This window comes from Typopeltis vanoorti, chromosome 9, assembly GCF_054136105.1.
Source record: "Typopeltis vanoorti isolate ZY-2024b chromosome 9, IOZ_Tvanoo_1.0, whole genome shotgun sequence".
Taxonomy (NCBI): domain Eukaryota; kingdom Metazoa; phylum Arthropoda; class Arachnida; order Uropygi; family Thelyphonidae; genus Typopeltis; species Typopeltis vanoorti.
This window is the reverse complement of record NC_143557.1, coordinates 34,753,945-34,768,546: the sequence shown is the minus strand read 5'-3', so window position 1 is coordinate 34,768,546 and position 14,602 is coordinate 34,753,945. Positions and strand designations below refer to the sequence as shown.

The following is a 14,602-nucleotide window of genomic DNA, read 5'->3' as shown; positions in this document are numbered from 1 at the left end:
TTCCTTATCTCTACTTGTTAATGTGTTCTACAGCCACATACTCTTGTGGGCTACCTTAGCAATATGTCCTTTAAACTTTAACTCTCTGTCTACCACCACCCCTAAATCTCTAGCTTCATCCATTTCCTGGAGTACAGTGCCATCAATGTGATACACAGCTTGTAATCTGTTTATCCCAAAATGCACAACTTTTCATTTCTCCACATTAAATTTAACTCATTATCTATTATAACTATTATACTATTATTTCTGGGAGTTTTCCCAGAAATAATAAACATAACCCAATATCTTTTGCCATACTGACAGCCTATTTAAATTGTCTTGCAAGCTTTCTACATATCCTTGTTAAACTATTACTCTACTTCATTTTATATTATCAGCAGACAACTGAATATTTGTCTGCAAGTGAGAATATTAGAGCGCAAAAACAGAGGGTGAAAGAATTGATAGTTGTGGCGGGTACGAATGAATTGAAAGGAGATAAATTTTTTATGAGAGAGGACTTGAAAGTATTGTTAAAGGTAGCGAAAGAAAAGAATGACAGAGTTAGAATGGTGAGTCTGTTGGCACGGTATGACAGAGAGGAGTTTAGGAGGGCCATAATTGCAAATGACATTATGCGCAGGTTATGCAGATGGTGTGGTGCGGAATTCGTGGACGTGTGGAATGAGTTTGATGGGCGAAAGGATTTATACAAGATGGATGGCCTACATTTGAATGGATTTGGTGTGCGGAGACTGGAAAAAGTGTTGCTGAATGAAGTGAAAATGGACGTGCAGGGAAACTAGAACTACCAAGGAGGGGGGGGGAATGGATATGCGGACATCAGTGAGACAGTTGAGTGTAAGAATGTATATAATGTCCCCAAGCCAGTACAAAGGACAAAAAATGGGAATGGGATATTTAGAATAATGCATCAAGATAGGGGTGGGACAAAGGGATCACTGCATTTCATGTATACTAATGCCAGGAATATTAGGAACAAGAAGGAAGAATTTTTGGCCTTGATTGGCTCTTCCTGGCCACAGGTTATTGGCATTAGTGAAACATGGCTGACCGAAGATGATATAGTTAGTGGGATAGAATGTGTAGGTTATAGTGTGTTTAGGAGGGACAGAGAGAATAAAATGGGGGGAGGGGTGTTATTGATGATAGCTGATGAACTGCAGCCAAGGAGAATTGAAGTTGTATCGCAGGATAGTGAAATGAGCTCATTTGAGGCTATTTGGTGTGAGATTGAGACTGGAAGAATAAAATATACAGTTGGGTGCTGCTATAGACTAGATGATGGAATAGATGGTGGAGATAGTGTACATAAACAAATTGATGAAATGAGTGGAAGGAGGGTAATTATTATGGGGGATTTCAACTATGGTAACATTGATTGGAAGGAGGAGAGGACACACGTGAGGAAGGAAATGGATTTTATTCAGTTATTAAGGGATAACTATCTGAGACAGCATGTAATTGAAAATACTAGGGGTGTGAGAGTGCTTGACCTGGTAGTAGCATCTCAGAATTCAATTAAGACAGGGTATATGTGGAATTACCGTGCTGGCAAGTATGACAAGCTTAGGAGATTGCTTGGATCAGTGCCATGGCATGTACAACTGCAAGGGCTGGATGTCGATAGAGCATGGGAAGCGTCAAGGAGCATTTACAGGAGGTTATGACTGTTTGTGTACCTAGGGTCTGAATAGTAAAACAAGTAGGTGTTAAATGGATGAATAACACCATTAAGCTTGAGCTGCAAAAAAAGAAACAAATGTGGAGGGAATTTAAAGAAAGGGGTGACCTGCAGGCACACAAACGGTATAAAGTGCAGGCCAGAAGGGTATCGAGTGTGGTAAAAAAAAGTAAAAGAGGATTATGAAAGGAAACTAGCTATGCAAGCTAAAGAGAATCCCAAACAGTTCTTTCAATATGCTGCAAGCAAGAAAAAAACTATACATGGCAAAATGATTTTAAGAAATGACGATGGTAAGGAGGTCACTGAATCAGTCGATATAGTGGAGTTACTGAACGAGCACTTTGCAAAAGTATATCATCCAGTTGGTGACATTGAAAAAATGAAGGAACCATTAGTTTATATGTGAATTATGATGAATAAAGTGGAGGTGAATAGTCAATTACAGAACCTTAATGTGAATACATCTGTGGGATTGGATGGTATACCGGCATGGGTCTTGCATGAAGCGGCTAAGGAATTATGAGTGCCCTTGACCATGTTGTTTAATCTGAGTCTCGGTTCTGGTTTAGTCCCGAAGGTGTGGAAAGAGGGGAAAATAGTTTCACTGCATAAAGGAGGATCCAAGACTACGGTTGCAAATTACCAACTGATCAGCATATCAGGAGTCGTTTTCAAGGTCTTGGAGAAAGTAGTCAAGGGAAAAATACAAGAATGGATTGATGAAAATGAGATACTGTATGGGGGACAGCATGGCTTTGTGAAGGGTAGATCATGCCTCAGTAACTTGCTCAAGTTTTATAACAAGTTGACAGCTGAACTGGATAAGGATAATGGGTTTACAGTGATACTGCTGGACCTGGCAAAGGCGTTTGACAGGATACCACATGGAATTCTAATCCGTAAACTACAACATATGGGAATGGATATAGGGTTGGTGAGATGGATAGGTGGGTGGTTGATGGAGAAGTATCAAAGAGTAGTTTATTCAGGAGTAGAGTCCAAAAGACGGCCTGTGACTAGTGGTGTGCCGCAGGTGTCTGTTCTTGGACCACTGCTCTTTAATGTGTTCATTAACGATATAGGGAAGGATCTAAGAGGAACAGTTCATTTGTTTGCTGATGATGCAAAGGTGGGTAGGGCGATAGTGAATGCAAAAGATGTCAAAATCTTGCAGGACCACTTGGATAGATTGGAGTTCTGGGCCAAGGAGAATGGATGTCAATTTAATGTGAGAAAATGTAAGGTTATGTATTTTGGGGTGAAAAGATTAGCAGCAGTATACCACATTAGTGGAACTGTACTCCAGGAGATTGATGAGGCCAGGGACTTGGGAGTGCTGGTGGATAGGGAGATGAAGTTTAGGGGACACATTGCAAAAGTATCTAAATCAGCTCATCAACTCACTTGGTTGTTGAAAAATACCTTGATGAGCAGAGACAAGCAAGTTATTGTACCTCTGTACCGAGCCTTGATAAGACCTCATCTCGACTACTGTGCCCAGCTTTGGTCACCTAGGTTCCTTCTTGATGGGGAGGAGGTGGAGAGGATCCAAAGGCGAGTGGCTAAGATGATAGCAGGTCTATGGAATGAACCATATGAGAACAGGTTGAAGATTTGTGGGTTGCAGAAATTAGTTTCTAGGCGGAAAAGGGGAGATATGATTGAGACATTCAAATTGCTAAAGGGTTTCTATAGGATTAATTCAGAGGATATTTTTGAGATCAGGACTGGTGGTGGGAGAACTAGGGGACACCTATGGAAGCTGGGCAGAGTGTGGTTAGCAGGGGTGCTAGAGCTGGGTTCTTTACTTTTAGAGTGGTAAATGAGTGGAATAGGCTGCCAGAGTCTGTTGTGGGTGCTATGACGGTGAGTGAGTTCAAGGCAAGGTATGATAGATACTGTGAGATGTCGTATAGTTGTGTGGACATGATGTTTAGGGCCTCCCTCAATGAGTCTAAGGACTCCCTGGAGTCGCTCGTAATAATAATAATTTCCTTTCAAGTTATTTCCTATATCATTCATGTACAAATTAAACAGCAATGATCCCAGCACTGAACTTTACAGCACACCACTAGTCACATGTTTTCTCCTCGATTCTGCTCCTCCATATACCACTTTTTGATATCTGTCCTGCAGCCACCTTCTAATCGACTTAACCAGTATCATATCCATCCCATTTGTTCTGATTTCTGTATGAGAGTTTCATGTGGTATTCTGTCAAATGCCTTTGAAATTCAGCAGAATCATCATATTGCTATTTCATTTATCCAATTCTGCTGTTACTCTAGCATAAAAAGATAGTAAATTACTAAGACTTTACCGACCCTTCACAAAACCATGTTGTCCCTCTTGCAGTATCATATTTTTATTCACCCATTCTTGAATTCTCTTTTTGACCAATTTTTCCAGTACTTTTACCACCATGACTGAAATACTGATTGATCTATAATTTGCTACTGCAGTCTTAGAAACTCCCTTATGCGAGGGAATTATTTTGCCCTCTTTCCACTCCCTTGGGACTCTACCAGAGCTGAAACTTAAATTAAAGGGCCTGGTCAGAGCATTGCCAGTTCCCTTGCACATTCTCACAAAACCCGAGCTGATATCCCATCTAATCCCACAGCTGTATTTGCATTGAGATTCAGCAATATCCTAAGAACCTCAATTCATCCATCTCTTTTCCTGCATTAGTATCTGTCATATATGTTAAAGCAGTAACCTCACCAGGATGATATATCATTGCAATGTGGTTACTCAGTAACCCGACTGTTTTATCTGCTTCTGTCACCATGTGACCATCATTGCTCATGAAGGTTAACTTTCATAGTCATTCTTTCTCTTACTCACCACATAATAAAAGAATTCTTTCGGATTTCCTTTGGCTTGCTCAGCTAGATTCTTCTCATAATCTGATTTTGCTTTCCTTGCCATGCCGATCATCTTTCTTGTCTTAGTCTTGTGCTCTTTGTGAGTTTGCTGGTCACCTATCTCTTTATGTTCCCTGCACAGCATTTTCTTCTTCTGTAGCTCGTGCTTAATGATATTACTCATCTATCTAACTGCTACCTGATTAACCCTCCTTACCTTAGGTATAAAATTTAATATTGCTTCCTCTAGATGACCCTTAACTATGTGCCATAGACTACTAGCATCCTTACCCTGCGGTGTTGCAGTCTAGTTCCACTTGCAGGTGGAACTACAAGGCATATTTAAGCTTCTTCCTAATCATAATCACCTTCCTTCTTCCTTATCATAATCACCTGCCTTGTAGTTTGACATATATCCCTTCTTGAAAGAATATTCCTCATGTTGTACTAATTTGGCAGTGCTTGTCTTGCAGATCATCCTTGGAACTCCCTGACATATAGCAACAACCAACTGTATATTTTGTCTTACTGGCCTTAATCTAACACCAGACTGCTTCAAATGAACAGCCACTCTCCCACCTATCTCCTTTTATTTTTGACTACAGTTCATTCACTATCATTAGCAGTACCACCCCTCCCTCATCCTATCATTTCTGTCTTCCTTGAAAATACTAAACCCTTCACATTCTATCCCTGTAACTACATCATCTGCTATTAGCCAAGTCTCACTATCACTATTGGCAAGGTTGCACTAACATGCCTATCACTTTTGGCAAGGTTGCACTAACCAATGCCAAAAACTCTTCCTCCTTATTCCTGATATTTCTTTCATTAGTATATAGAAACTGCAGCATCCCTTTAGGTCCCCCCATCCACCTTGCCTTTCTGAATTGATTACCCTATAGATTAAAGATGCAAAAAAAATTATATTCTTGGTTTCATCCTTTATCCAAGTGTAAGTGGCGTCACTTCATAACTGGACTACTTGTATATAGAGACTAATGACTTATCAATTGCCTTAGTATCCCATAATGCAATGCACATATCCTTATGGACATATATAAATGCTATGCATTATAGGAAGGACCAGTACTCAGACTATATTCGACCTCTATTGACTTATAAACATAAGTCAATGATACCTCTCCAAAAACTTAAAACTTTTGAGTTATCTACAAGATCACTCTAATTCTCACTGAATGACCCTAAAGGATTACTACTAAACTCATTACTCCTGATCTGAATCACTCCAGGACAAGAAACTCAGTGGTGGTTCCACCTAGTGATAGGCAAAACCCAGTCACCAAGTAGAACCTCCCTACTCCCCAAGAAGTAAAACCCAATGACATCAGTGGGAGCCAGATCCAGAAGTGATATGAAGATTGAAATAATGCAGAAGTCATATTTCCATATACAAGTAGTGAAAAGGTGTCACACCTTACTACTAAAATATTCTGGAATAGAGATAGATGTTGAAAGTTTTTTCTTCACAGATTGTAGTCTGGTAGGAGGATGATAAATATCAATAAATTTTTGAATTGTAATTTTGTTGTATCCATTACATATCAGATTACCTTTAATTTTTATTCAGTTCATCGAATAAAAAGGAATCAGAAGAGCAGTTCATATAAGCTCTGTATACAAGACTTATTAATACCCGATTCTGAGATAAATGATGATGGGAGGATGAGTGAATGTATCTGCCAATAAAGGTTGGCTTCCGATAAACGAAAAATTCAAGATGACCTTTTGGATTACGAATTATTAAGGTATCCAAAAAGGGTAATTGGTTATTGAATTCACATTCAGTAGTGAACTTGATACAGGATTATAAGGAGTTGATTTTCTCTGAGAGCTAAAGTAATTCTTACTCAGAATGGGAGCAGTTGCAAAAGCATCATTAACAAAATGCAACCATATATGAGACTGAGGAAATATAATGTAAAAGAGATTCTTTTCTAGATACTCCCTACTAAAATAAGCTAAGGCTGGTGAGATAGGACTGCCCATTGATGTTTCTTCTATTTGTTTAAATAATTATTTGTTTGAAGAATAAATATGTTGGGAGTGAAATGGATGTGACCTTATTAAGCAAGCGATCCACAAGAAGAAGATCATGTGGAAAGAATGTTGTGAGAATAAGAGCGAGAGGAGTTATGAAATATATTAAGCACAAGCCAGAAAACAAGTATGGTGGAAAGCTAAATCGGAGTATGAAAAGAAATTGGCGATGCAGGATAAAGGCAATCCAAAAGAATTTTATTGTTATGCTGCAAGCAAAAAGAAAGAATGAATGTGGAAGAATAACTTTACTGAATGCAGTTATCACTCTAGTGTCAGAAGCTAATGAGATTGTTCAATTAATGAGTGCTCACTTTGCTAAGATATATCAATGTGGGTGTATATATCATGGTGCACAGGTCTACTCCTGCATTGAATGAAGTGTTAGAGGTGCATGAAAATAAGGTTGAAGAGCTGTTCTATAACCTGGATTAGAATTTATCAATAGGGATAGAATGAGTATCAGCACATTTGCTAAAGGAATGTTCAACCGAATTGGCTAGGCCTTTTAGTGGTATACAGTTTAACTTGAGTCCCAGCTCAGGAATAATACCACTGGAATGGAAGGAATGTATGATAGTTCCATTGTACAAGGGCAGTGCAAAAACTGAAATGTCTACCATCCTATCAGTAACTCTGGTGTGGTAGTGAAGATTTTAGAGAAATTGGTAAGAACTCACATAGAGAAATGGGTAGACAAGCTATACTCTGCAAGGAGCAACATAGGTTTATTAAAGGAATGTCATGTTTTAGCAATTTGCTCACATTTTATAATAATGTTATAGCCGAGTTGGATAAAAGGAATGGATACACTGTGATACTGTTGGATTTTCTATAGCATTTGATAGGATACCACACAAAAGGCTGTTACATAAACTAGAGAATATGGGAATGGAGTATATGCTCTTGACTTGGATCATGGATGTTTTGACAGACAGATATCAAAAAGTGGTATACAGTGGGTGTAAATCTGCCAGATTTAAGGTGACCAGTGGTGTACCTCAGAGTTCAGTCTATAATTTAATAACATTAGGAAGGGTCTAACAGGAGATATGCAGTTGTTTGCTGATGATGCAAAAATAGTCAGAGCAGTCAGAGATGTTACTGATATCCAACACTTACAAAATGATTTGAATAGGCTGGAAATTTGGGCAAATGAAAATGACTGTTAGTTTAATGTTAATAAGTGTAAAGTCATGCACTTTAGCATGATGAGATTTCCATTGGTGTATTATACAGTATAAGAAAAGTTATGTCACAAGAAGCTAATGAGGCTAGGGATCTTGGCATAATGGTGGATAGGAATTTGAAATTCAAAGGTTACATAGCAAAGGTTGCAAATATAAATCAGAGGATATTTGCAATGTTGAATCAAACCTTAACATGTAAGGATAAGGAAATCATTTTGCCTCTTTATAAGGCCTTGATAAGTCCACAACTGGATTATTGTGTGCAGATTTGGTCTGCACATAATAATGAAGCTGTGGAAAGGGTGTAACTCTTCTTAGAGTTATGAAGATTAGATTTGGATTATGGGATTTAAATTATGAAGACAGATTGCGAGTATGTGGATTACAGAGTCTAGTTAATAGGAGGGATGATATGATAGGCGTCTGTAAACTTCTGAATGGATGTTATAAGATAGTCTGCTGAAATTTTTCATTATATGAAAAATTTCATATAATTTCAGAAATTTCAGAAAGATCTCACCAGTTTTTGTCTTTTTTGTTTCAGTCACCCCTATTATGTCGATCTGGTACTTATCTAATTCCTCAGCTAGCTCCATTTCTTTGCAATTCAGGCTTCTTATGTTGATAGTACCAATCTTTAACTCTGGTGAGTTGGGGTTTGTTTTCAGATTTGTTCCAGTAGCTAACTTTTCGCTGTTCGCCCTGGTTCCCTGACGAAAACAATGGGGCCTTGTTTAACCGGGCGACGCCCCAGCCGGCATGAAATTTTGTCATGTTGTACCATCATTTTTTATTTTGGTTTAACCAATAAGAATACAATTTGGTCGGCTAAATCCCAAATTGCCAGCCCATCCTCGTTCATTCAGTATCCAAACAGATACCCAACAGGGTGCACCACGAGAAGGTGAGGATTGGACATTAGGTCAGAAGCCCTGATCGGTTCTCCGCATTCCTTTAAAGGCTATGTGGAGGTCTCCTCTCAGTTATACAGCTTTGACCCTTAAGCACCCCTAATAATAACTTATGTCATGTAAAATAGCCTGCATTGATGGCAAATTTTAGTAGGTTGACAATATCTTCTGGGAAATCAGATTCTAAAAACTGAAGAGTGGTATGTTGGTGAATAGGGAGACTATATCAAAAGAAACCATAATCTCATTATTAGACAGATGTAGATCTTATATTTTCTCTTTCAAGTCAAGACCGTTTTAGATACAAGAATGGGTGTTACTAGTGAGATTCCAGAGATGATGAGAGAGAGAGAGGGATGTTTTGCAAGGTAGTGGGAGAGCCAGTATTGTCCACTCTTGGGTGTAGTAATTTGCCATTCTTTTATATTTTAGGAGGACCATAGAAAGGAGTTTTTGTTACATGTGTAAAGAGGGAATGTTATTTTATTATGTCTAGTGCACATGTTCTGTTATAGCTATTTATTTCTTGATTATTATGTTTGCTTTATTCAATAAATTTTGAACCCTGCAATGAGCTGAGTTGCATATTGATAACAACAGATTTCTATTCAGATTTGGGATGTCACAAACAGTTTTTTGTTCAATTTCTACACATTTGTTCTGTGATGGCCCACTTTGGAACTTTGTGTCATAGGTATTTGCTTCCTGATCTGAGCACTAGTGAAATTTGCCTGATTTTTAACAGTTGAAAATGCTCTTTAGCCAAAAAGTTACACATTATGTGGAGTTGGAAAAAGTCTAATTATGAACATTTTTATTCTTCCTAATAAATAATTCTGAGTGATATAAAATTTTTGGCTTTATTTAAATTTAATATGAAAATTAATATTATAAAGTATTTCTACATAATGGATTTCTTTTCTTGCAGGACATAATTAACAGTTTGCTGATTATATTTTTTGATAAGACACCTGTAAGTAAATATTTCAGTTTTAATGTATATTGTTTGAGGTATTAGCAATTCTGATTTTGAGATATATATGCTATTCTCATTATTATAGTTTGTAATGTAATGTAATAAATAATCTGTAGGTTACAGAAAACTTGTAAAAGATTTTCCTCCTATGTGCCACATAGCGAAAAGACTCCTTGGATTGCAGTGCCTATCTCTCATACTTTAATTTTTCTGTTTCATCCATTGTACTTCTGCAAGATGATTTCTAAGTCTATGATAGTTACCCCTTATAATTCCACATAACTTCCTTCTGTTTTGATGACTCCATATGCCTATTCATCCTCCAAGTCAGAACTACACAGTAACTGTCACCAACGGGGGGGAGCAAGTATGTCATCTCAGTCACAATCAGATCCTTTGATGCTATGACCAAATCCCAAACTCTTGATCCTTGTGTTACCCCCACCACACGCTGCCTAAGACAGTTGTCCCTCAAGAAATCCAAAAATTCAGTTCCCTTATTACTGCATGCTGTCTTCTTTGCCCAGTTTATATTACTATAGATTTAGTCCTCCATAATGATCTCTCACTTTCCTCTTGCCAAACCAATTTGCCCAAACATCTTCCCCGCTCGATCACCATCCACATTCCCTGGTCTGTAGCAACCTTACACTAAATATCTTGTCTTATGAACTTCACACCATATGTACTCTCAAAGCCATTAGTGTCATTTCCACTGAGATTCTCTACCCTGAGAGTGCACAGTTCATCTCTTATCATGAATAATACTCCACAATCACATTTACCTTCCATATCCTGCTGAAATATGCTATACCTTTCAATTTCTATCCCTGTTAGAACATCCTCCTCAGTTAACCAACTTTCATTGATACCAACAACCTTTGTAGAGACTGAGTCAGTGAATGCCACAAACTCATTCCCTTTATTATTGATGCTTCTAAAATTTGTATACAGAAAAACCAGTGTATTGCAAGTATTATTATTGCCATTATTAGACCCCTCATACTGCACATGGCTCTGTAATATTGTTCATCCGCTAGCCATTTCTAGGAATTCACAATATTACTATTGTGCATCCCCTAGAAATGGCTTTCTAGGGGATGCACAATATTTCTAGCCATTATCCTCACATGAGCCCATCTCTGCGATATTCCACCTGTGCAGTTATAATTTCCTGTCCTGACATACTCACTTTCCCAGAAAACAATAATCTCTCTCTCTCCAAATGCCTGTGCCCTTCTGCATTCAAATGCTGTCCATCCCTTGCATATAGCTCTCTTCTCTCCTCAAATGTACTCCACTCATCCACATATTCCAGACTTTTTCCTGCACATTCTCGCTATCATCTCATTTTTTTTATCACTGCTCTTTTCTTTTCCATCACTCCTCATTCTCATACTGGGGCAACACGCTCACTATTTTCTTGGACACATTTCTGCTACACTATGTCTAACATCAACCGCAAATCTTGTGCTATGCTTTCATTCTTCCTCTCAGGTCATTCGCCCCAACTATTACTGTCATCTCTTTTACACCTTCACTCCTCCTCACTGCCATTGCCACATACACTTTCATTCCACCAGGCAAGCACTTCTCTGGCACTCTACTCTGCACACCCTGAATCATTGAATCTCTATACATGACAATCTGAACTGATTCATTCATCCTTCTCTCACTGGCATCCCTGACTCTGACGGTTTAAAATCTCTCTCTGTCATTTCTCTCCCACTCTCATCTCTCTGTCCCTTACTATCATACACTCTTTGCAGAGGCATATCTGTTAATAAGGCAATTCAGTTGCTTGAAGTGGACCCAACCAGCAGATTTAGCAAAGTGGTCAAAATGATGCAAGCTGCAGTTGCTTGCCATAGAGAAATTTATGCAGAAGAAAAAGCAAAATGTGTAGGCTGAGTTAGATGTAATGTACAAACTTGTAAAGAGACCTACTGTGCTGTCACCCCTGATGATGATTCTAGACTTTCCACAAGTTATGCATCTGGTGAATCATTCTCAGAATACTTTGTTGCAGTTCCTGAATTTGAAAAATTTTGTTGATCATCTAGCCTCTCTTGATTTCTCCGATGAATCATTCAGTTAATAAAGCAGTAGTTTTTAACAATTACTATTGCTCCATGTGATTGTTTTGCAGATAAGTAATGTATACTCAAGTTTCATTATTTATTACAGTATAGTACTACTGTATATATATAGTAATTTATGTTGTAATTTATAAATTGCATGATTTCACTCTAAACATGGAGTAATTAGTTAAAAATATAGCAACAAACAACCTGTATATTTTATCATTCAGGCTGGTTAATTGGTTACATATTCTTATAATTCTTATAGTTGGAAATCACTTAAAACAGGATTTGTTGAATGGAAGCCTATCATAAGTCAAGGACCGATTGTATATTGTTAAATGAGAGCTCTGACAAAACATGCTTGAAAATATTTAAGGGGGAATGGATAGTTGCATCAGTTGAGTAGATATCAATACTTGTAGGAAAAAAGCCAATAGAAGCCTAACATACAGAAAGATAGAGTAGATGATATTCAACCAGCGATATATTCAAATATGGGAGTACTACAACTTTTTGTAAGAATTGATATAATTAAATTTCATTTTACACAAATTATGGACTCTACAACCGTGTTGTTAATAATTATTTTAATTTCCTAACGTTTTGACCTTCATATTAAGGTCATCACCTGGAGTACACACACACACACATATATATATATATAGAGAGAGAGAGAGAGAGAGAGAGAGACCAGCTAAATCACATTTCACACAGTATGCTGAAGAGACAATGATTTGATTAATGGTTATTCTACTGGCCTGACCTATAGTGAAAATAAAATAAAATTACTGTAAATAAATGAAATAAAATAAATTAACTACATCAGAGATATATTCTATTTAAGACCACATAAGAGAAACATTCTTTCATATAGATAGTTTTGTTAGTAAAAATAATGTCCTAATTTAACATGACAATTGTTATATCAGATTTAGAATCCTGGATTACCTATGGTGATATTTATAATTAACTCTTAGGGAGAAAGGATAGGTGGGTATAATATTGCCATCCATATTCTTAGAATTCTTAGACCATCATTGTTAAGATTAGGGTGATTGATAAGAATCTCACATCACACCAAAACATTGTATGAATGTAAATTTAAGGTGGCCTGTGAAATTCTTATCAAATTCCTGTTAATTTACTAATTCTTAGTAAATTCCTCTTACTAACAATGTCTCAATCATGCTCCCCCAAACTTCATGCTGCCTACAAATAAAATATATATCTCCCCCTAGTAAAGCAAAATAAGTAATGATCCCAGAACTGAACCCTGTGAAAGTCCACTTGTAACCTTCTACTCCTCAATACTGCCTCTCCCCCAGACTTAAATTACTAACTTGTTATGTGGCATTTGGTCAAATGCTTTTGCAAAAAACAAAACAACAACAACAAAAAAGACAATATATGTCTTGCTCTCATCCACTTCTGTTGTAAAAGGCAACCAATTTACTAAAACAAGAATGCCTCTTAACTGACAATTTTTAGGGAAAGACAACATACTGTTATATTAATAAAAAAACTTTAATTAATACTTCCTATATTTCAGTTATGTTACATTACCATCTTCAGGGAACATAAAATTAATGATACATGCATGCAGGCACTAACACCGAACAATTTTTGGCTGAAGACAACACCAAACTTTTAGGACTCTAGGACCGAACTGAAGTCGGTCCTAGAGTCCTAAAAGGTGCCACCTAGTAGGCTAAATTAGGTAGTAGTCTTGGCTGTTGGGCTGATGTTCTAAGAATGCAAGCTTCCCATATTTGGGACAGTCTCATGCATCCAAATTTGTTGAGGTTTGGGGAGTTTTTTAGAGCTGAGGCTGATTCCAGGAATAATCTGTCATATTTATACTTGCTGCAGTGTAGTAAGGTAGCTTTCTTCCAATCTATTTTGTGATGGGTGTCCAAATCATGGTCAGCAAGTCATGAGTGGCTGTATTGGTGGAAACAGGTATAATCCTTATGTTCAGATATCCTGATATTAGCTATCCTATATGTTTGGCCGTAGTAAGTCAGTTTATCAACTACAAGGGACCTGGTATACTCCAGGTAAGTCTAGTGGAAGTGGCTGGTCCTTGGGGGGGGCGGATAAGAGATGCCAATTTTTATATGGTTTATAACAAGTTGTCAAATAATATTAAAACCAATTAACCTCAACAGGTTAATTGGTTTAGTATTTTTCGGATTATATGGGAGTTGTAGCCATTGGCTACAAAAGGTGTTAAGAATATGGTTAAGTTCAGTGGTAAGGGCATTGTTATCTGAACTGATTAATTTTACCCTGTTATATAGGGTTTTTATAATCTCGTATTGTTGGGAAGGGTGTGATTGCTGGTGAATGTATCTACCTGTATTTGTAGATTTTCTGTAAACAGAGAAAGCTAGGGATCCATCAGGCTGGCGTGTAATCAGAGTGTCTAGGAAAGGGAGATTGTTATTGTTTTCTTTTTCCAAGGTAAACTGGATCCTGGAGTGTTGATTGTGTAAGTGTGGAAAGAAGTTGTAGAGTGTGTCCAAGCCATGCAGCGAAATAGCGAACACATCATCTACATAGCGTAGCCAAACAGTGGATTTAAGTGGAGCCGAGTTTAAGGCTTTTTCTTCAAAGTCTCTATAAAGAAGTTGGCCAGATGTGGAGAACCCATAGCTATTCATGCACTAGAAGAAGAAGAGCTTGGTGCCATGCTGAATGATGACCTTTGGGCGATCCTCTCCGATGTCTCTAATTGTTCAGCAGAAAAGGGAATACCAAAAATTACGATGTCGGCACATCAAAAAATTGGAAAGTTTAAAAAAGAATTCATCTTGCAAACCT

General features: G+C 37.6%; 1 protein-coding gene across 2 annotated transcripts in view; it reads left to right on the top strand.

Annotated features, from left to right (window-relative positions):
- The window catches only part of LOC150102965 (sorting nexin-14-like), a 793,179-nt gene that overhangs the window by 242,779 nt on the left and 535,798 nt on the right, over positions 1–14,602 (top strand). For both annotated transcript variants that reach the window (XM_090397844.1, XM_090397845.1), the window contains one exon: positions 9,648–9,692. In XM_090397844.1, the coding sequence (XP_090253970.1) occupies positions 9,648–9,692 (45 nt within the window). The remainder of the gene's footprint in view (positions 1–9,647; positions 9,693–14,602) is intronic.